General features: G+C 34.2%; 2 protein-coding genes across 16 annotated transcripts in view; one reads left to right on the top strand and one right to left on the bottom strand.

The window, feature by feature from the left end:
- Positions 1-6,027, bottom strand: part of LOC123540234 (coiled-coil domain-containing protein 60-like) — a 98,044-nt gene extending 92,017 nt beyond the window's left edge. For 2 of the 8 annotated variants that reach the window (XM_053527298.1, XM_053527296.1), the window contains exon 1: positions 5,777-6,020. The gene's annotated coding sequence lies outside the window, so the exon portion shown is untranslated. Of the gene's footprint in view, positions 1-5,776 lie in introns of all 8 variants that reach the window. The other 6 variants (XM_053527300.1, XM_053527295.1, XM_053527297.1 and 3 more) reach the window with 6 other exon arrangements.
- Positions 5,995-24,782, top strand: part of LOC123540235 (uncharacterized) — a 63,856-nt gene continuing 45,068 nt past the window's right edge. For 6 of the 8 annotated variants that reach the window (XM_045325079.2, XM_045325080.2, XM_045325078.2 and 3 more), the window contains exons 1-3: positions 6,171-6,328; positions 9,332-9,553; positions 13,617-13,720. In XM_045325079.2, the coding sequence (XP_045181014.2) occupies positions 9,361-9,553; positions 13,617-13,720 (297 nt within the window). In that variant the 5' untranslated portion in view covers positions 6,171-6,328; positions 9,332-9,360. Of the gene's footprint in view, positions 6,081-6,163; positions 6,329-9,331; positions 9,554-13,616; positions 13,721-24,782 lie in introns of those variants that run through there. The other 2 variants (XM_045325075.2, XM_045325081.2) reach the window with 2 other exon arrangements.

Raw genomic sequence — 24,782 nt, 5'->3', positions numbered from 1 at the left:
CAAGTTTCATGAAATTCTACCTGCTAGTTACTGAGAAATGGCTGCAGACGGACAAACGCCATTTCAATACCCTCCTCCTGATTTCATCAACGGGGGATAATAAATTGAAAACTACCATGTAATAATTCATACTTTCTGAATTTCTCCATGAATGCCACTAATGACTGATTAGATTCTAAGTCCATGTTAAATCACTGTTTATTGCTCAGTCCATGTTAAATCACTGTTTGCTCAGTCCATGTCAAATCACTGTGCGCTCATCCATGTCAAATTACTGTTTACTGCTCAGTCCATGTTAATCACTGTTTACTGCTCAGTCCATGTTAAATCACTGTTTATTGCTCAGCCCATGTCAAATCACTGTTTATTGCTCAGTCCATGTTAAATCACTGTTTGCTCAGCCCATGTCAAGTCACTGTTTACTGCTCAGTCCATGTTAAATCACTGTTTACTGCTCAGTCCATGTCAAATCAGTGTTTATTGCTCAGCCCATGTCAAATCAGTGTTTATTGCTCAGTCCATGTTAAATCACTGTTTGCTCAGTCCATGTCAAATCACTGTTTGCTCAGTCCATGTCAAATTACTGTTTACTGCTCAGCCCATGTCAAATTGATGTTTATTGCTCAGTCCATGACAAATTACGGTTTATTGCTTAGCCAATGTAAATTTACTGTTTATTGCTCAGTCCATGTCAAATTACTGTTTACTGCTCAGTCCATGTTAAATTACTGTTTATTGCTCAGTCCATGTCAAATTACGGTTTATTGCTCGGTCCATGTTAAATTACTGTTTATTGCTATGTCCATGTTAAATTACTGTTTACTGCTCAGTCCATGTGAAATTACTGTTTATTGCTGAGTCCATGTCAAATTACTGTTTAGTGCTCAGTCCATGTTAAATTACTGTTTACTGCTCTGTCCATGTCAAGTTATACTGTTTATCTGTGAATCAATGCCCCTGCAGGCACTGCATTTTGCAGGAGGGGTTTGGATGCATTTTACGGCCATTTAAAAAGATGGAACACAACAGGCGAGTACAAATTAAAATTGTAATGTAACACCAGAAGTATTGTACATTTGTGCTAGTTTACACATCTATCACATCAAGTTTTATTTTTCTGTAAACAAAGATTATATTTAGTTACAGTTGATTAGTACTAACAGGAGTGAATTTCTCGTCAATTTCTAGAGAAACCAATTAAAAACATTAAACCTAAATGAGGTCTGTGCACCGAATTTCCAACTGACAAAGTTTGGTACTCAAACAAGCATTTCAAGAGAAGGTTTGGATTTTCTCTCAAGACTGGCTGTCTTGTATGATGTCATGAAAAGTTCATAACAAACTTGAAATATCATTATAAAATGTGCATGGCTTTGAAGTTAGAACATTTTCTCACAAGTTTTGTTGTGAAAATTTGAATATAAATTTAAGGGTACTTTAAGTTTTGATATCTTTTAAAAGAATCCATACAAGTTAAACATCCCAACAATTCCTATTCTATAGATATGAAGTATATTTCAATATTAATTAACTTGCATTTGTATACAATCTTTATTTACCTGTCAGTTCCACAAGAAGGTCCCCTGTACACCTGTAGACTTTCATACAAATTTAGCATAGACCTGTTCCATTAAGTAAACAGCCCCATAGTTATATCTTAAATAAATCTTTAATAAACATAAAACCTCCAAACCCATAAAGCATAATTTATTACATCTACAATTGAAAGTGTAACAATACTCTATTTGAGCCGTGCCATGGGAAAACCAACATAGTGGGTGTGCGACCAGCATGGATCCAGACCAGCCTGCGCATCCGCGCAGTCTGGTCAGGATCCATGCTGTTCGCTAACAGTTTCTCCAATTCCAATAGGCTTTAAAAGCGAACAGCATGGATCCTGACCAGACTGCGCGGATGCGCAGGCTGGTCTGGATCCTTGCTGGTCGCACACCCATTATGTTGGTTTTCTCATGGCATGGCTCATTTATCATTGCAGTTCTATATTGAAGAAGCTTAACAGATCTCTAGAATTATATTAGCTACACAATATAGGACGTAAAGTAGTATAAAGTTAAGTTGAGTATGTACAAACATGCCAAAGATTCTTTTCTTCTTAAATAGATGTAAATCAATATAGCTTTGTAACATAATATTTTTGTAACTGTATTGTTCATCTGTTTACTGTTTGCACCCTGTATAATAATAGCTTTCAAATTTGTGAGGCTACGTAGAAAATTTTCTGGTTTCTGCAAAAGCGGCAGTTTTGTGAGAACATCATCATAACTCATGGACTCTAGAGATCGTATTAATGCCACTTTAATTTGCTCACTGGATTTTAATTTCTTCAATTGACACAACTACCAGTTATACACATTATATGACTGATTTTACAGATTTTCCAAATGCTTTCATAACCTACTTCAAGTGCAGAAGATTGTGGGTCACTCTCTGACTGCATCATACCATGCAATGGCATGAAAACAAGCCCTACTCGCTTCCTTACTTGGTGCTCAGCATTAAGATTGTAAGGACTGGTCAGCTCAGTGTAAGTATAATAGAGGTGCTTGCAATGAGGGATTTCATGGTATATTTGAGAATACTGCATTACACACACATTACCATTTGTGAGGGACAAATTTGTGGATATCATTGTTGTGCTATCTAAATTCCAAAATTAATAAAAAACAAAAAACAAAACTTTCCATTCAATTAACCTTCAAGAGTTGAAATATACAACTTTGGGGAAAAACAACACAAAATTTCAGTCAGTGAAGAATGTGAACAGTTAACAGATGCACCGTCAGTCCTGTGTATAACAACCCTCCATGGAAAAACTTGGGACAGATGACCCGATCAAAAATTTAAATCAGAAATACAAAGTTTCTATGTATAAAATGGGTCAGCAGGGTGGGTTATGACTCTTCATATCCGAGCTGTATAAAATTTCAAAGCTAACAACTCAAAAATATTTTTTATGAAAAGTGGCCTATTGTCACAAAACAAGTCTTTAGTCTAATGTTAAAGTTGGTGAGCACTTAGCCTTACTTATTTGGCTTATCGGGATGACTTAAATTATTTTATGGTCTGTTATTTTATAGATGTCGTCCCACGGGACAGCTACAGTCAAAAGTTATCACGCTGTCCCAAAACATCCTATTATTTGGACTAGTGAGCACTGACTTCAACATTACATCTCATAGATGTTTTTGAAAAGTCAGATGAGCTAAAAATTGTAAATGGTGAGATGTAGATGTTTTGCTCAGGCCATTCACTAATTGTTGTTAATGTGGGACTGGCATGTTAGAATGATTATGATTTTTGTGTTTAATAGCACATTATGCTTTATAATTAAAAATACAGAGGTTTTACAAATTGTAGCAGTTTCCTGCTCTTGTTCATCTATTGCAAAATTAGAGGAGAACCTTTTCATTTTTTCTAAAAATTCCTTAAAAGGTCATGTTTTTTTAACATCCGCAGTTAATATCAATTTAATATGCATAATAACTGGGGAAATGTTTATTATGCCGGATCTTCTAGTTTTAAATCTCCACCATTTACAGAAATACATTTTTACAAAGATCATTTATCATCACAGATCAGTCAGTATAGACAGATTAACACATTAATACAGATTGTTGCAAACAGGAATTATTAAAGTCAATATCCATAGAAATAATTTTGCAAAAATGTCAGGGTTTCTTTGTCGGGAAGAGGTCAGTGTCTGTTATCGGGGAATCTAAAATTCCTGATATTTAAGGCAATCTTAGGCTCTAAGGGAAAGGAAGAGGCCGTACAAAAAGGCTTGACTATAGAAAAAAAGAACCCTGGATGTTGATATTCATTTGCTGATGTACTCTGTATTCTTCTTGCTTTTTTCACATTTTAAAAACAGGAAAAGATCTTTCTATCTAAGTTATGTCAATGCCTCTTTTCACATTTGTCAAGTCTCACACTTTTAGGTGGGAGGGCTCAAGTTACACTATCATGCCCAGCCTTACTACTCTCACACAATTTTGAAAGACAAACTTTTACTTCTTTGATTGGGTTTTATTTTTTGCCTCTATAAGCTGAATAAAAGATAAGTTGACAATTTAATATAATTTTCATACAATGTCTACAGACTGTCACAGCAATATGCAAATAATAGAAGAGTGTTTGTAAACATGCAGAGATTCATTTCCCCATAAGTATTATGCAGTGCAAAATACACTACTGTACTATTTACTCAGATTACTAATTAACATATATCTTAGTCCACCTGCATCATGAAATTTCTCAAATGTATATTAATATTTTTGAAAACAATATTATTTGGTCAGCTCATTCATAATTTTGAATTGTTATCAAAAATAAAAATGCTATCAGTTTTTCATCAGTAGTACAAGAAATTGACCTCAGATCATCAGGGTGTGGCACCCCTGTCACCCTTTCAAAATGTATCTAAATCTTTTGAGTGCCAAATGTGAGACAAAGGTGCAAGCTGATTTGTTATGCGAGGTGAAAAGAAAGTTTCATGCTGGACAAATTTTCTAGTACTGAATTTGGTTAAAATACAAACATGAAACATCCAACTTATAATCATTAAAAGATTGTTAACTGCACGCCAAAGTAAATCAAGACAATTTAACTTTTTCATGAACTGACGGCTCAGCGCAAAACTATACTAACTACATTTTGCACTTCTTTTCAGGAGAAGGAAAAAACGTTTTCTTTTATTCTTTACTCAATATTTTGAATTTAGTTTTGGAATCAAAATACATAATGATTCAATATATACATATATGTTGTTGTTTTATATATTCTAACAAAAGTTAATGCATTCCATATTACACAAATGATTTTAATTTCTTGTTTTGTTACACAGTTCAGGCTGTATGGTGGCTTTCCAGTTTTTAATGGTGAAGAAAATCCCAGGCCTTATATATATATATAACTTTGTCAAACATCTGGGTAGAACTATTGACCTTCCCAAAGCCACAATCTGCAAAGAAGCTAGGATATATTCCTCATGTCACAACAACCTATGACAGGTTCAAACCAAGACAGATGAGGAGCAAGTTATTTGAAGTCAGCCACCCTAACCACCTCCCCTACCCCACATCATAAACAGATTATAGTCAAAACGTACCTAAAAACCAAAATGTACCCAAAATAAAAAAGGCAAAATGTACCCACTAAGTGTCAAAATTTGATAGTATGTTTTCTGCAAAAATATGTACGGAACTATATGTTGAATAAAATGAAATACTATCAACTGTCAATTTGCTGTTTTTAGAAGGTATCAGCATTTCACACAAGTTGTGATTGTTTTCATGTCATGAAAATTCCTACATGTTCAATTCTTATTGATCTGAAGCAGGATTCTATCTTGATCTATTAAGTTACCCCATCGGTTAAACTGAAACTGAAACTTCAAAATCATTAAAAAACAGCCTCAGTAATTGCTTAATGGGATACATGGTAATTATTATATTTTAATGCGGGAACATTTTGACTTTACTGTGTGGGTACATTCTGGTTTGGCTACGTTTTGACCTGCAACGCCATTAAAACAATGTTCCAAAGTTGCACCTTCAGTTTCTGGCTACCATTCAATACTTTAATGTTTTTATTTTTTACTATTAAATGAGGCATAATTCCCTGGTCCAGAAGTAACACATAATCATGAATTTGTAAGAATTGCAACAGACGCAATGAGCTTTTAAACACATTAATGATATCTACAATTCTTTAGCATGAAAAGGAGAAATACAACATTTGAATTGAAATAAATTACCTTTGCTGCTACAAACGTATATTAATTATTATCCCCATCGACACTGGACAGATTAAAAATCCAATTCATTGCATGTTTACTGATGATATATATGCATAATTATGTAAACAAAGTACATTTCCAGTATATTTATCCATAACACCTATAACCATAGGTATGGAACTTTGGAACAGGTAATAAATTACTTTTACACCTGTAAGTAAATAACCTGGTCGTCGTGGTTACCTTGAAAAACGGTGCAGACAATTTCGGTGAAAGAAAATACTTGTTTTAAGTACGCAGTCAGGCCATGTTGCCTTGTTGAGTCAGTATCATTTAAATGGAATTATATTCTGATAATTTCATAGTTGCAAAATCTAACAAACCTCCGTAAAGTTATAAAATATAGTTGGACATGTGCGTGCTAATTAATTGTTTTTATTACTAATCGTGAAAATCACTTTTAAGGAGCGAAAGTTATAGATTTAAGATTTTACGGTTCGCCTCAAATCACGTGAGGTTGAGGTAGCTGTCAAAACAACAACACAAAAAGGTTAAAAAGTGTACTTAAACGTAAGTTTTCGCTATTTCAAACTTAAAAATGTCTATCTATAGTATTTGAGCGGTTAACCATAACGTTGTCTTTCACCCAGCTATTTATCATTTTATGTCTTTTAATCACTTCTTTTTATAACAATAACAACTTTTTTTCCTTTAATTTATCAGTGTTTATCAGTTTAAACATGGCCTGATTTCCTGATACCTTTTATTTCCGTAACGGCACAGCTAGCTAAGTGTTCCCTTTTTTATGGTCTGTATCGGTGAGAAATTTCATTGGCTGAATGCAACAAGGTGTCAGATCCAAAAAGGAAGTGTCTAGGGGACCAGTAGTCAAATTCGACGTTCAGATAATTCGACGTTAGATTGTTTTATATTTGTGATGGGCAATCTGACGTCAAAACTTTGATGGGCGTGTAAACACCGGTAAACGTCATATACGGCCTAAATCTGGTGGTTGCTACATACCCTAGTATTTTTGTTACCAGTAACAAATGTTCTGTGTCTTAGTAACAAAATGTAACATCAGAACCATGCAGACATATAAAAGTATGTAGCAACCTCCATATTTGAGCCATACCTAATTTTTACATTAATTAATGAAGAATTGAATCCCCTTTCGATACATGTAAGTTTTATTTTAATTTATGGCCAGTTCGTGAAATAATTGGCATTTAAATCTATAGCCTGTAAAGCGTCGGCAGCGATGAATATTTCATCGGACGTTGCTTCAACTACTTTGGTCTTTCGAGTGTTTGACACGAGTGGGGATATTGCCCATATATGAAAAAACTATCTCAATATTTCCAAGGATCGCGTCAAATTAGTTGGACTAGGGGTCCGGTTACCATGTAGACCCGGAGTCTAGAGGTCCGGTAATCCATATATTTGTACTATTGTGTACTGTATTTCTGGTGTAAAAGGTAATGCATCAAAACGATGACATGTAACAGCTTTTTAAAAATGTTGAGTTTTTAAAGGCGCTGAACTGTCCAGAAGTGTGGCTCCTTCACGCAGTCCCTTTTCGGAATTCAATACATATATGAGTAAATTGACAATGGTTTTGTAGAATATGTATGTTTTGTATGCTGTTTAATTTTCATGTAAAATAATGCTTTCTTTCTTTGATTTGGTGATGTCCAAACTTTTTTTCCGAAACATGATGGACCTAACTCTTAATCTCACCTGGGTTTGAGGTATATCTGTTAGATATATGAAATTTTAACAGCGATTTCCTGTAGTCACCGTTATTTCTTCACTCAAGCAGTAAAATGAATTCAACAATTCATGAACATAATTCATGTCTTAAATACTAAAGAAAACATTAGGTTTATTATTTAAATTTATCAGTCCCAAGAAAAGCAAGAATTTGATAAAAGCTTCCAATTATGGTGAACAAATTGCTCTTTATTATTTATCGAATTTGTGACTATCTTTTTCTCGGGATTAAAGAATTATAAATATATTCTACTTGTTCCCTGTCACTTACAAATACGAGAGCAAACATTTGAAATCCTCTCCCGGTTTTAAAGATAAAATACAGTCTCCTCTTTGTAAATATTGTTCTCAGTATTCATATTGATTACTGGACCTCTAGCCTGCCCTGTAGGAGTTGTCTAGAGGTCTGGTTACTGGACCTCTAGACTTCTGGTCTAGGGGTCTGGTTACTGGACCCCTAACCACTGCCAGCAAAAAAAGGTTAAAATGTGTAATTAAACGTAAGTTTTTGCTATTAATAACTTTAACATGTCTGAAACAGTGCAGAATGATACTAATTTCACTTGGGTAATGATAACATTTTACCATAGACTTCCTGTGTAAAATCTCAAACTTTAATTGTGAATGTTATGAAAAATATGTAGCAATTTGGGGTTTTCAATTTATTTCAATTGTTGCATAAGTTACTGGCAACCATATCATTTGTGCATACCTATTGTTTTAATTTAGAAATATTCCAAAAATAATGTTAAATTATATTTTTTTAGAACAGGTGATATTTCCAAAATACAGTGAAACACCGCTCGGTCGAGGTTGCAAGGGGATGAGCAAAATGCTCGAGTTATCCATGGTTTCGAGCGACCCAAACATTGACCAACATACGAAGAAAAATTCAAGTTTTATTATATCAATTATCATCGGTACCATTTGCAGAGGAAACGGTGATGCATGATAATAACAAACCTGTGACATTAAAAAAAAAAAAGTATCACAAACGTTATCTATGATGTAATAAGTAATAACATGCTTGCTTTAATCTAAAGCAAACAGTAATTGATAAATATTTGATTTATAAAACTTTTCTTTAAACTTTCATCAATAATTAATCTCATTATCAGATCAAATATACCGACAAAAAACATTTAAGATAGTTGGGGAATAGAGAACGACGTGCGAAAAATTTTAATTAACCGATACATTCTGATCGCCGAAGCTGCAAAAAATTTCGACACCTCTGCTCGAGTTAGCCAAAAGCAACAAAGAGTAAATTAATACACAGGGACCAGGTGTCATGCTCGAGCGATCGAGTTGATGCTCGACCCAGCCATGGTAATTTCAGATAGAAAATAGAAGGAAATCGGCCGGGACCACATGAATTGCTCGAGCTAGCCCGGGTGCTCGAGTCATCGATGCTCGAGCGAGCGGTGTTTCACTGTATATACTTTTTGCAGTGATACAGTTTCATGCAAATGGTAAAAATATCAGTTTCTAAATATAGCTCGGGAATATATGACAGGTGCCTCCTGGAATTAGAAAGTAGGATTACAGCTAGGTCAGTAGTCACACATCCATTACTCACTAACCTGTCGGAAAACTGGATGCTTAAACTCACAAACACCAGTTTACATCCTGTCTGTGGATAACAAAAATGTAAAAGTAAAAACGAGGATTCAGATACATGAGGCATGTTCATACCAGCTGCTAATTTAAAAATTTTAATTTTGTACAGTTATGTCTGGGGGTGTGTGGGGGTGCGGGAATGTGAATTTAAATTTATTTTATGTTTATTGAATATTGCAGCAGAGTGAGTCAGATGATTTAATTGCATTATGAGATTTCCATATCATCAAATAGAGGAAGATTCAATAGAAACCGTGGGAAACATCCAGACACGGAGGGCATCCAATGAGGAAATGGCAGAAAATGATGGAACATTTTCTCCATCCAAACCTCTTCTTCCGTACTGGCCATTCTGGTGTGGATGTTGTCAGATAGCCATAGGATTCCTAAGTGCTTGTTTTGGTAGGTATTTGTTGTAAAGGATTAGAAAACTGGGAGGATAGACTAGCCAAATCAGGGTCCAAGCTTATAAATAGATTGTTTGGAGACCAATCTTAGAATGCAGCAATTTCGAACTTGTGTTCAGAAATTACTTAGCAAATGCTAAAGTACTGACAGTTTTACTTTGGACTGAGAAATTTAGCATGGGCATCTAAAAATTGAAATGATACTGAAGTTGGAATAATGTTAGAAATACTTTTACCTTTGCTAAAATATAAGAAATGAGCATGGTGTTTGGTAGACCTGAGGTTCCGGGTTTTGACCCATGAAAATCGAGAAAAACTCAATTTGACCCACACAAAAATGCCCCGTGGAAACTTTTCTTTGAATGCATACGATATCGACCTCGAAAGTTCTGCCCTTGTCAGTCAAAATCCCAGTAAATTTCTATACTGTTTGCTGCCACAAGTAGAAGTATGACAGTTGGCGAAGCGTTGTATATGAAGTATCTATCACGCCCACAGACACATGGTCATCTTGTGGTTTGTATTAGTACAATAAAGTTTGTCATTATCAGAGATGTTTATTGATCAATGTATAAAAGTTAATTGATAAACAATGTGTAGAAGAGCAGCCTATTATCATGTTTGTACCACTTGTTAATTAGCAGTGTACAGGTAGATGACAATAATGAAAGGTTTGTTGGTTCGATAATTAGGAGAAATCAACTGGACAATCCCTCTGATCTTCCCATTTTTTTCTGATTTCAATATTTACTCATATTTGATTGTTGTTTTAAAAAAGTTTATTTATGAAGTATGAAATAAATGTATATGACTTTATGGAAAGTTCAAAATACACTTGCATGTTTTTATTTATAAAAGTACATACAAGATACATATTTATGTGTTTTGTTTTCTTGTAGACTTGCATGGAGACTAATGGACTTGTTTTAGATAAAAGTCAATGGAAGTTGCATTTATAACAGTATAGCTTGACCCTTGAAAAGCTGATCTTGACTCTTGAAACTCTGATTTTGATCCTTGAAAATTTAGGCTGAAGAGTCAGTGACTCTTGATTTTCAGAACCTACCAAACTACCAAACACCCTGATGAGCTATAAGTAAAAGTATTCAAAAGAAGTTGATAAAAAAAGCCTGTAAAGGATTGAATAAAGCAAACTTTACAGGATGAGATAAAGTAAGTTTACATATGTGAATAATAGTTATAATAAAAATAATTAGAACTTTATTTATAGAGGAAGGCACAGTTGGGGCTTGCTCAATCTTCCATGTGGTCCTCTTTCAAACATAATTTACAAACAATATACATGACACAGAATACACAAAGACAAATTAAATTTCATAGTAGATCTAAAAAGTAGAAGATAGATAATATGTATAACAATAAAATGAACATCATAGTGTCAACAGTCAAACAGTATGTACAAGGCCAAAATTTACTAGAAGGGTAATACTTAGATACAGAATTTTAGCAACTTAAGAAAATATATATTCTGAGAGACATAGTATGTTGTCTTTAAATTTTTATGCTGCCGAAGGGAGGCATATTAGTTTTCAACTGTCCGTTCGTTCGTTCGTCATCACAATGTTAACTTTTTGCTTGAAGGCACTTTACTCTTGAACCACTGCACCCAGGACCTTCAAACTTTACATGCTGATAGTACTTATTGAGTACCTGACCCCTATTGACTTTGGGGTCACCAGGTCAAAGGTCAAGGTGACCAGGTCAAAGGTCAAGGTGCTGCGGGGGCATTTGTCACCATTAGTGACAGCACTTGTTCATTCATAATTAAGTTATAGTTTTTACTGTTATGTGTTATCTGAATCAGATCTGTTATAAAGCCTCTGCTTATACTCTAGAATAATTGGACAACAGTAAAACATGGGATATGCAGCAGTACAAGCGGCTATTATGCAGTGTGTTTTATGTGTTGATTACTGTTAAAACACGGATATATTAGGCGAGCGTGTATATTTCACCGCCGTGATCTTGTATCAAAATCTTGGGAAAACATACATTGGAATATAATACGCATCAAAAATCAGTCTGAGAATTGTGTTTACAATCAGCTTTTTGCGGCTTGCGTAACAATGACTTTGCATGAAAATAGCACTCTGACCACATGATATGACACAAGGTTCATAACTCTCACACCAATATTTTATGAATTATCCCCCCATTTTACTTAGAATTTCAGGTTAAAGTTTTGGTGCACTTTCACTCTATCTCAGTTATAACTAAAAAGATTTGATTCAAACCTAAAATAATTGTTCCACATCATCACCCACATCATGTGACACAAGCTCCATAACTCTGGCAACAATTTTTCATGAATTATGCCCCCTTTTTACTTAGAATTTCAGGTCAAAGTTTTGATGCACTTCCGCTCTATAATCTTAGTTATTACTAAATGGATTTGCTTCAAAGTTAAAACGATTGTTTGACATCATCACTCACATCATATGACACAAGGGTCATAACTCTTGCACCAATTTTTCATGAATTATGCCCCCTTTTTACATAAAATTTCAGGTTAAAGTTTTGAAGCACTTTCACCTTTATCTGTTATTACCAAATGGATTTGATTCAGACTTGAAATGGTTGTAGCACATCATCACCCACATCATATGACACAAGGGCCATAACTCTTGCACCAATATTTCATAAATTATGCCCCCTTTTAACTTTCAGGTTAATGTTTGTGCACCTACACTTTATTTGTGTTATTACGTAATAAATTTGGTTCAAACATAAAATAATTCTTCCACATTGTCGTCATCATCATATGACACGAGGTCCATAATTCCGGCACAAATATGTAGTGGCTTATGGTCCTTTTCTACCTAGAATTTCAGTGTAATTTTGATGCTTTTTCACTATATCTCTGTTGTTAATAATTGGATTTTTTCAAACTTAAATGTTCATGATGCTGGCACCAAAATACTACGAGTTATACCCCCTTTTTAGCTCACCTGAGCCAAAGGCTCATGGTGAGCTATTGTGACCACTCAATGTCCATTGTGTGTCGTGTGTCTGTCAACATTTTCTAAAAAAAATCTTTTTCTTGAAAACCAATGGGCAGAATTACACCAGACTTCACAGGAATGATCCTTGGGTAGCCCCCTTTCAAAATTGTTCAAAGAATTGAATTCCACACAGAACTCTGGTTGCCATGGCAACCGAAAGGAAAATTTTTTAAAATCTTCTTGTCCAAAACTGCAAGGCTTGATATTTGGCATGTGGCATCATCTAATTGGCCTCTATGAAGAGTGTTCAAATTGTGCCCCAGGGCCCTGCAGATCTCAAATTTTACATAGACTTATATAGGAAAAAACTTTAAAAAACTTCTTGTCTGAAACCACAAGACTTAGACCTTTGATATATGGTATTTTGCATTGCCTGGTCTTTACCAAAATTGTTTAAATTATGCCCCTGGGTGAAAAGAGGTCCTGCCCTAGGGGGTCACAAGATTAACATAGACTTATTTAGGAATTTTTTAAAAAAATCTTCTTGTCTGAAAGTTCAAGGCCTAGGCCTTTGATATTTTGTATGCAGCATTGCCTAGTAGATCTCTAACAATTGTTCAGATTATACCCCTGGGGTGAAAAGAGGCCCCGCATACAATACATTTGACACAGACTTAAGCTGTTATCCAATATCTTCATCCACATTGGAGTAATTAAACACTTCAGTGACAGCTCCAGCTTCCTCACATTTGCCCAGATTCAATTTCCAGCACCGAAATAGTCCAGCACACTGTCTCCTGTGACAGCTCTTGTTCTCAACCTGACTGGAGTTATGGTTCTTGACTTAGTGAAAAATACACATAAAGTGCTTAAATGTTTGTGTTGCATATATCTTAAAAGATATTTCACAAAGAGTCATGAAACCATGTACAGTGACAGGATTGGGATTTATCTGTGGCCTATGGACACACATCCAGTTTGAAAATCATTTTATATTACTATGTACTTTGTGCACTGTTCATCACCTTTAATGTTTCTGTGTATTAGTTATTTTTGTTGCTGATTTAATCGTAATATTATTTGCAATATGAACAGGTGCAGTGCAGGCTTTTGTCATTCCGTTTGTGATCAGTGTATATGCAGAGATTGGACTGTACAGATTGAACTCCTACGGTGCCGCAATCTGGTCAGGACTTGTGGTAAGGTTTATGTCCACCTAATTATTTTTTGAAGAACTTTTACACAATTAAAAATTTATAATTTTTAGCTCATCTGATTTTTTGAAAAAAAATGATGAGTTATTGTCATCACTTGAGCGGTTGTCGGCGTCGGCGTCGGCGTCGGTGTCGGCGTCTGCGTCTGCGTCGGCGTTGCTTGGTTAAGTTTTATGTTTAGGTCAGCTTTTCTCCTAAACTATCAAAGCTATTGCTTTGAAACTTGGAATACTTGTTCACCATCATAAGCTGACCCTGTATAGCAAGAAACATAACTCCATCTTGCATTTTGCAAGATTTATGGCCCCTTTTGTACTTAGAAAATATCAGATTTCTTGGTTAAGTTTTATGTTTAGGTCAACTTTTCTCCTAAACTATCAAAGCTATTGCTTTGAAACTTGGAATACTTGTTCACCATCATAAGCAGACCCTGTACATCAAGAAACATAACTCCATCTTGCTTTTTGCAAGAATTATTGCCCCTTTTGGACTTAGAAAATCAGTTTTCTTGGTTAAATTTTATGTTTAGGTCAACTTTTATCCTAAACTATCAAAGCTATTGCTTTAAAACTTGCAACAGTTTTTCACCATCATAAGTGGACCCTGTACAGCAAGAAACATAACTCCATCCTGCTTTTTGCAAGAATGATGGCCCCTTTTGAACTTAGAAAATATCAGATTTCTTGGTTAAGTTTTATGTTTAGGTCAACTTTTTCTCTTAAACCATCAAAGCTATTGCTTTAAAACTTGCAACTGTTGTTCACCATCATAAGCTGACCCTGTAAAGCAAGCAACGTAACTCCATCCTGCTTTTTGCAATAATTATTGCCCCTTTTGGACTTAGAAAAATCATTTTCTTGGTTGAATATTATGTTTAAGTCAACTTTTCTCTTAAACTATCAAAGCTTTTGCTTTAAAACTTGCAACAGTTTTTCACCATCATAAGTGGACACTGAACATCAAGAAACATAACTTTATCCTGCTTTTTGCAAGAATGATGGCCCTTTTTAGACTTAGAAAATCATGGGTAGGATAATATTTCTATTATACAAAAAAAATCAGATGAGCGTCAGCACCCGCAAGGCGGTGCTCTTGTTTTGGAAGTGGCCTTTGGGGTAAATTGTTTGTATAATTGTTTTTGGCAGTATTCAGTGCCATGTAAAGTAAAAAAACTACAGAACATTTTGAATGGAGTAACATGTCTTAGAAGTAGAAGTTTTTGAGTGATAATCAAACCAGCATCCTTCATAATTCTTCACATATGATTATTTTGTTGTATTTCACCTCTTTAGCTCACCTGAACCGATGGTTCAGGGTAAGCTATTAGTATAGGGTGGATGGTCTGTCGTCCGTCTTGCATCGTCCACATTTTTAGCTCGACTATTCATAGAATAGTAGAGCTATTGGACTCGCCCATGCGTCGGCGTCCGCGTCGGCGTCCGCGTCCCGATTTGGTTAAGTTTTTGTATGTAAGCTGGTATCTCAGCAACCACTTGTGGGAATGGATTGAAACTTCACACACTTATTCACTGTGATAAACTGACTTACATTGCACAGGTTCCATAACTCTGTTTTGCTTTTTTACAAAATTATGCCCCTTTTTTGACTTAGAAATTTTTGGTTAAGGTTTTGTATGTAAGCTGGTATCTCAGTAACCACTTGTGGGAATGGATTGAAACTTCACACACTTATTTACTGTGATAAACTGACTTACATTGCACAGGTTCCATAACTCTATTTTGCTTTTTTACAAAATTATGCCCCTTTTTCGACTTAGAATTTTTTGGTTAAGGTTTTGTATGTAAGCTGGTATCTCAGTACTCACTAATGGGAATGGATTGAAACTTCACACACTTGTTCACTGTCATGATCTGACATGCACAAAGCAGGTCCCATAACTTTATTTTGCTTTTTTATAAAATTATGCCCCTTTTTCAACATAGAAATTTTTGGTTAAGTTTTTGTATGTAAGCTGGTATCTCAGTATCCACTAATGGGAAAGGATTGAAACTTCACACACTAGTTCACTTTCATGATATGACGTGCAGTGCAAAGGGTCAATAACTCAACTTTGCATTTTACAAAATTATGCCCCTTTTTCAACTTAGGAGTTTTTGGGTTAAATTCTTATATGTAAGCTGGTATCTCAGTACCCACTAATGGGAATGGATTGAAACTTCATACACTTGTCCACTGTCATGAGCTGATAAGCACTATGCAGGTTCCATAACCCTATTTTACTTTTTTACTAAATTATGCCCCTTTTTCGACTTTCTTATTCATTCAAGCGACAAGGCTGTTAAATAGTCGAGCGTTGCTGTCCTCCGACAGCTCTTGTTAATTAAACACCACCTCTGAAACTGCTGATCAGAATAACATCAAGTTTGGTTGGTAGCATCCTGGTCAGGTCCTCGATCAAATTTTTTCAGCTGGGGGCATTTGGCCCCTCTTAGGGGCCGCTAGAGCTAAAAATAGAAAAACCTTTAAACAACTTCTTAACATGAACTGCTGGATTGATCTTCATCAAACTTAGTCTTTAGCGTCATTATATGGTCTTCTATTAAATTTGTTCAAGTGGGGGCGCTTGGCCCCTTTTAGGGGTTGCTAGAGCTAAAATAGAAAAACCTTTAAAACAACTTCTTCTCATGAACCGCTTTATGGATCTTCATTAAACTTGTTCTGTAGCATCATAAGGTCCTCTCACAATTTTTGTTCAAATGGGGGACTTGGCCCCTTTTAGGGGCTGCTAGAGATAAAAATAGAAATACATGTACTTCTTATCATGAACCGCTTGATTGATCTTTATCAAACATAGTCTGTAGCATCAATATATGGTCCTCTCCAAAATTTATTCAAATAGGGGCACTTGGCCCCTTTAGGGGCCGCTAGAGCTAAAAATAGAAATATCATTATGCACAAATTTTCAGCTCAACTTGTTGAAGAAAAAGCAGAGCTATTTGCACTCATTGTGGCATTGCCATTGTTAAAGTTTAGGATACAGTCAAATACATTTTTATCACTGCTGCTATCAAAGCTATTGACTGGAAATTAAGAATGGTTATCTGCAACCAAGTATACATCATAATAACTCTAATTGGATCTCTTACAGAGTTATACCCCTTTTTAATTGAGAATCTTTTGGAGTATGACAGAGATATGTCCCTTAAATCTCGGGAAGTTTTAATTTAAGCCTTTAACAAAGTCAAATATCTCTGTTACTATCGTAATTTGTTACTTGAAACTCAATATAGTGTTAAGCAACTATAGTCAAGGTCAAATAATTGAAACATATTTTGTTTTAATTTTAATTTTACATGCCTGATATGTTACCTAAATCTTTTTCAGTCATAAAAACGGATGTATTATAAAATTAGTAATATATATTACTTGAAAAAAAGTTGTTTCTTAAGTATGCATGTAGTAATATTATGTAAACCGTTTTCAAATCTTAAAAACGAAGTCCTATCAAAACCTTTAGTTAAAACATATATACTTGTTCTCGTTATAAAATGAAAAATATCTTCGAATATGATATAATAAATTTTCTCTCTAAAAAAAATTATGTAATTTATAGGATATGTTACAGAAACAAAAAAACAATTTTATTATATTCTTAAATGGTTTAAATGCTCAACTCACTTAGATAGTAGATATGGCATTGGTTCAACAGTGAACCTAATTTAAACCATGAAAAAACATTGTGGATGTATGATCGTTTCCAAACGTCTAATTATCAAAAAAAAAAAACCTACTAAGTTTCGAGACGGTTAGGATTTGCTCAATCAATGTAAGAGGATTAGGAAATTTTAGGAAAAGGCAACAAGTGTTTCAATATTTAGAATCTAAAAAATATTCTATCTGCTTATTACAAGAAACACATTCATCTACACTTATAGCTGAAAAATGGAAAAGGGAATGGAAGGGAAAATCTTTTTTTAGTGGGGACAAAAGCAATAGTGAAGGGGTAGCAATCCTTTTTAATCGTAACTTTACAGGAGATATTTTAACATATCATGAATTACTTGAAGGGCGATTGATTATTGTTAGCATGATTATAAACGAAAAACAAATTAATATTATGAATGTATATGGGCCGAATGAGGATAAAGCTGATATTTTTACGATTATTGAGAAAGAAATTAGTCAAAACTTAGAGGAAGATTTTATAATTGGTGGTGATTTTAACACCATATTGAATACAAATACTGACAAAAGAAATGGAAAGATTGATAGCCATAAAAACTGCAGACAGAAAATAAATGATATCATTAACATCGGAAACTTAATAGATATTTGGAGATTATGTAATCCATCAAAATTACAATATACATGGCATTCAAATACAATTCCAATCATCTCCAGTAGACTTGACTATTTTTTATTATCTGAGTGTTTAACGCACTATGTCAAAAATTGCACTATACAACCAGGCTACCAAACAGACCATTCATTGGTTGAACTAGAATTGGATTTTATTAACACAAAAAAAGGCCCTGGTTATTTTAAATTAAACAACAGCATTTTACTTGAAAAAGAATATCAATCAATAATAAGAAATGCCATTCGAGAAACCGCAACAATTAATAAGGATGCAAACCCAAACATTCTATGGGAAGTCATTAAAGGCACTATAAGAAATCAAACAATAAAATATTCCACCCATAGAAAACGAGAAGAAAATAAAATTGAAAAAGAAATAAACAAAAATATAGAAGTATTGGAAGAAAAGATTTTAAGCGAAAATAATAATAGCATTAATATAAAAACTTTAAAGGAAGAACTTGACAAAAAACAGCAGGAATTAAATCAAATCATTGATAACAGAATTAATGGAATGTTGATCAGAGCAAAAGCAATAAGTATTGAAGGAAATGAAAAAAATACAAAATATTTTGCAGCCTTAGAAAAAAGAAACGCAGAAAAAAAAACAATATACAAATTGAAAATCAACGATAAAGAAATAACTTCTCAAAATGAAATTTTAAAGGCAGAAGCAGAATTCTATAAACAGCTATATAACAAAAAAGAATCCAAAACTTGTGATTATGATTTCTTTAGACCCAATTCGCGAACTTTAAATGAAAACGAAAAACAAAAATGTGAAGGGATATTAAACGAAAATGAATGTTTCGAAGCTCTTAAGGAGATGAAGAATCAAAAAAGTCCAGGTTCAGATGGCATGTCTGTTGAATTTTATAAGATATTTTGGACAGAGATTAAAACGTACTTTATTCAATCTATTAACTACTCTTACAACACCGGACATCTGACTAGTTTGCAGAAACAAGGTATTATTTCGCTTATGCCGAAACCAAATAAAGACACACAAATTTTGAGTAACTGGCGCCCTATAAGTCTATTAAATGTAGATTACAAAATTGCCGCCAAAACCATAGCAAACAGGATAAAAAAGATTATCAATTCTATCATAAGCAGTGCACAGACAGGATTCATAAAAGGCAGATATATAGGGGAAAATGTTAGGTTAATATATGAAATAATAGATTTCGCACAACAAAATAAAATACCAGGACTTTTACTGTTCGCAGATTTCGAAAAAGCTTTCGATACACTAGATCATAACTTTATGATAAGGTGTTTAAAACACTTCAATTTTGGTGATTCTCTTATACAGTGGGTAAAATTATTTTATAATGATATAACCAGTATGGTAATAAATAATGGCTATCTATCAAAACCCTTTTCAATACTACGTGGAGTGAGACAAGGCTGTCCTCTTTCCTCTTCCTTATTTATTATTTGCATTGAAATCCTCTCAAATTATATCGAGACTGATGAGATCATAAAAGGCATAACAGTTAATAATGTTGAAATAAAACAATCCCTGTTTGCAGATGATGCAACCTTTATCAATAATGGTGCAAAACATTCATTTGAACAACTAATAGATGTTATATCGAACTTCGAGTGTATATCTGGATTGAAACTTAATATCAACAAAACTAACATACTAAGGATAGGATCATTAAAAGATACAAACCTTCAGTACTGTAAAGATAAAATGTTTAATTGGACATCCGAGTCAGCTCAAACATTAGGAATGATATTTACAAATGATAAAAAGACAGCATAACGTTAAACCTGATACCCAAGATTCAAAATTTTACTAACTGTTTAAAACAATGGGAACATAGAAAACTAACACTACTTGGAAAAGTAACTGTTATAAAATCATTAGCTTTACCAAAACTAATTTACCCTCTTACAGTGTTACCAAACCCATCAAATGAAGTAATGAAAGAGATTAAAACACAATTGTTTAAATTCTTGTGGGATAATAAACCAGATAAAATTAATAGGGAGATTATTATACTGGACTACAAAATGGGTGGTATAAAAATGATAAATCTAGATTACTTCATAAATGCTATAAAAGCTTGTTGGATCAGAAGGATAATAGATAAAAGTAACCAAGGACAATGGAAGATCTTTTATAGTACATTATTATCTAATGTTGGAGGAGAACTTTTATTTGAATGTAATTATTCTCAGAAAGAAATTGAAACTATATGTAAATCCAACATTTTTATGAAAGATTTATTGACAGCTTGGGTAAATATTAATACACAGGACAACAATAAGAGCATAAGTAAACAGGTAATATGGAATAACACAAGCATAAAACTTGAAAATAAAACATTTTTCTATAAAGACTGGTACGAAAAGGGAATAAAGCATTTGGAACATTTATTTGATTACAGAACAAAAGCTTTCTATACTTTTGACGAATTTAAATTTTTATATAATATAGAAAACAATCAATTCTTGAAGTACTACAATCTTATAGCAAGCATTCCACAAACTGTTAAACAGGTGCTTAAGCAAGAGAATATATCTTATGCACGAAATGAATTACTTATAGATAAATTAAGAAAGACAAAAGAACCAAATAAACTACTTTACGACACGCAAAGAAGAAACAGACCAAAACCAATAATTAAGTCGGAAATGAAATGGTCAACGATTATATCAGAGAACCCCTCTTGTTGGTCAAACATATACATGCAAACACAGAAAGCAACAATAGATACAAAAATACGAAGTTTTCAATACAAACATCTGATGAGAATTCTCCCAACAAACAAATCATTATTTAAATACAAATTAACAGAATCAAATTTATGTTATTTCTGCAATATGCATGTTGAAACATTAGAACATATGTTTTGGGAATGTAACTGTGTACAACAACTATGGAACAAATTACATATGTACCTTGACAAGAAAAATCTCAAAACACAATTTAGCTTAGAGGTAGTCAGTTTTGGTATCGCTGAAAGGAACGTAAAACGAAAAAATGTGATAAACTTTATAATATTTCTAATGAAATCTTACATTTTTCAAATCAAAAATAGAAAACAAACACTCAGTTTTGACAGTTTCATATCATATCTTAAAATCAGGATAAAACTTGAAAAGAAATTGCATTATCAAATGACAAAATAAACCAACATAATATCAAATGGTCTGGTTTTGAGGTATGAATGTAGATGCTGTTGGCTATAATAATAATAAAAAAAAAAAAAAGAAAATATCTTACATATTTTATTCTTCATCTATATAATAAAATGATACTTTCTAGACAGTGTGCCTACAAATTGATTTTTACATGATTGTAGCATAAATAACCATTACAATTTTTAGACAATTATATGAGTTTGGAGACGATCTAAACATCCAATAATATCTACTCTTTTTAACTTTTTTCTCTCTTAGATGTTTTGTTCTCTAATTTTTTTCATCTAAAAATATATATATAGAAAAAGTCTTCTTGTGACATCCATTACTACAAATGTTTGTTTAATTAGATGACCATAAAATACATGTTTTGTATCTATTGTTAAAAACATTTGTCCAAGTCATCATATTTTGTAAATGTATGAAGATTGAAAAATAAATTATAAAAAAAAAAAAAATAGAAATACCATGAAACAACTTCATCTCATGAGCAATTTGATGGATTTTCATCAAACTTGGTCTGTAGCATCATTATAAGGTCCTCTCCCAAGTTTGTTCAAATGGGGACATTTGGCCCCTTTAAGTGGCCGCTAGAGCTAAAAATAGAAATACCTTTAAACAACTTCTTACCATGAACTGCTTGATGGATCTTCATCAAACTTGGTGACATAATTATATGGTCCTCTCCCAAGTTTGTTCAAGTGGAGGCACTTGGCCCCTTTTAGGGGCTGCTAGAGCTAAAAATAGAAATACTTTTAAAAGTTTTTTTTAATTTAAAATCTTAAAAGATTTTTTAAAATTCTTTTTTAAATTTAATACTTTGTCAGAAGCAAGATCTAATTTGGTCAAAGTCAGCTTCAGGTGAGCGACTTAGGCCCGTTTTGGCCTCTTGCTAGTTATTTCTTAATTCTGGAATAACACTTAAATACATTCATATTGAATTATGATGATTTTATAGCTAAACTGAGCCAAAGGCTCAGGGTGAGCTATTCTGATCACTCACCATCCGGCGTCCATAAACTTTTACTTTAAACGACATCTCCTAATAAACGTCTGGCCAATCTCATCCAAACTTCACAGGAATGTTCCTTGGGTGAAGCTCTACAAAATTATTCAAAGAATTGAATTCCATGCAGAACTCTGGTTGCCATGGCAACCGAAAGGAAAAACTTTAAAAGTCTTCTTCTCAAAAACCAGAAGCCTTAGAGCTTAGACATTTGGTGTGAAGCATTGCCTAGTGGACCTGTACCAAGTTTGTTCAAATCATGACCCCGGGGTCAAAATTGATCCCGCCCCAGGGGTCAATTGATTTTACATAGGAAAATCTTAAAAAATCTTCTTCTCAAAAACCAGAAGTCCTAGAGCTTAGATATTTGACATGTAGCATTGCCTAGTGGACCTCTACTAAAGTTATTCAAATCATGACCCCGGGGTCAAAATTGACCCCGCCCCAGGGGTCACTTGATTTTACATAGATTTCTATAGGAAAATATTCAAATTTTTAAAAAAAAATAAACCAGAAGACCTAGAGCTTAGATATTTGACTTGTAGCATTGCCTAGTGGACCTCTACAAAATTTGTTCAAATTGACCCAGCCCCAGGGGTTACTTGATTGTACATAGGGAAATCTTCATAAGTTTGCTTAAAATAAACCATAAGGCCTAGATCTTAGATATTTGATATGTAACATTGCCTAGTAGACTTCTACAAACTTTGTTCAAATCATGACCCCGGGGTAAAATTTGCCCTGCCCCAGGGCTTACTTGTTTGTACACCGGAAAATCTTTGACATTTGAAACATGTAGCTCATATTACTCAGGTGAGCGATCCATGGTCATCATGACCCTCTTGTTTAAAATATTTCCATAGATGTGAACAGTAGTTTCAGCATTTTGTGACCATTCAATGTCCGTCGTGTCCGTCAACAATTTCAAGTTTAACATAGACTTATATGGGAAAAACTTTAAAAATCTTCTTGTTGAAAACCACAAGACCTAGGCCTTTGATATTTGGTATATAGCATTACCTTGTGGTCCTCTACATAAATTATTCAAATTATGCCCCTGGGGTGAAAAGAGGCCCAGCCCCGGGGGGGGTCTCAAGTTTTACATAGACTTATATAGAGAAAAACTTTTAAAATCTTCTTGCCTTAAACTGCTAGGCCTAGGCTTTTGATATTTGTTATGTTGCATTGCCTTGTGGTCCTCTACCAAAATTGTTCAAATTATGCCCCTAGGGTGAAAAGAGGCCCTGCCCTGGGGGTCCCAAATTTAACATAGACTTATATAGGGGAAAAAAATCTTCTTGTCCGAAAGTTCAAGGCCTAGGCCTTTGATATTTGGTATGTAGCATTGCCTAGTAGATCTCGAACAAGATTGTTCAAATTATGTCCCTGGGGTGAAAAGAGGCCCCTCCCTGGGGGTCACTTGTTATATGAGTTGTATAGGAATAAATACTTAAAAAATTATCAGATCATATTTCCTAGACTGTTTAATTATAATTACCTGATGACCCCAAGCGATTAGGGGTCACTTGACCATGACGTTGACCTACTGACCTACTTTCTTTCACTGCGAAACATATGTGCATATACGGGAGTATACGGTCCCGTATATGTCTAATATACGTATATCATATAAAAGGTATCTTTCCTGAAAGTATGATCAAAACCTATGCCTTAAACATACTTTTGGACTTTGACAATCCCTAACTTTGAATACTGACATAAACTGTTGAAACGTATTTATGCTAAGTATGAATGAATGGATCCATGTGAGAAAAACATGAATGTCCAATTAAAGAATACAGGATTCCCATATATGGAATGTTCCATATACGGGAAAAATGTTTCCGTATATTAGGAGTATACGGAATGCGTACACTCCCATATACAGAACCATTTTCCGCAGTGTTTATTAGCCCACCATCATCAGATGGTGGGCTATTAAAATCACTCTGCGTCCGTGGTCCGTCGTCCTTCCGTCCGTCCGTCCGTCCGTCCGTCCGTCATTCCGTCCGTCCTTCCATTAACAATTTCTCGTTATCGCATCTCCTCAGAAACTACCAGGGGGATTTTGACCAAACTTTGTCAGAATGATGTATTGGTACCCTAGTTGTGTCCCCCTGAAAATCAGACTGGTTCAACAATTTTTTAGTAAGTTATGGCCCTTTGTTTATTTCTATAATTTACATAGATTTATATAGGGAAAAACTTTGAAAATCTTCTTGCCCAAAACCACAGAGCCCAGGGCTTTGATATTTGGTATGAAGCATCATCTACTGGTCCTCTACCAAGATGATTCAAATTATTTCCCTGGGGTCTAATATGGCCCCGCCCTGGGGGTCACATGGTTTATATAGACTTATATAGGGAAAAACTTTGAAACACCTCTTGTCCAAAACCACAGGACCCAGGGCTTTGATATTTTGTATGTGACATCATCTAGTGGTCTTCTACTAAGATTGTTCAAATTATCCCCCTAGGGTCAAATATGGCCCCGCCCCGGGGGTCACATGGTTTACATAGACTTATATAGGGAAAAACTTTGAAAATCTTCTTGTCCAAACC

This window comes from Mercenaria mercenaria, chromosome 16 (genome assembly GCF_021730395.1).
Source record: "Mercenaria mercenaria strain notata chromosome 16, MADL_Memer_1, whole genome shotgun sequence".
In the NCBI taxonomy this organism is placed as follows: domain Eukaryota; kingdom Metazoa; phylum Mollusca; class Bivalvia; order Venerida; family Veneridae; genus Mercenaria; species Mercenaria mercenaria.
The sequence above is the reverse complement of the archived record's forward strand: the minus strand, read 5'-3'. Positions and strand labels throughout refer to the sequence as shown.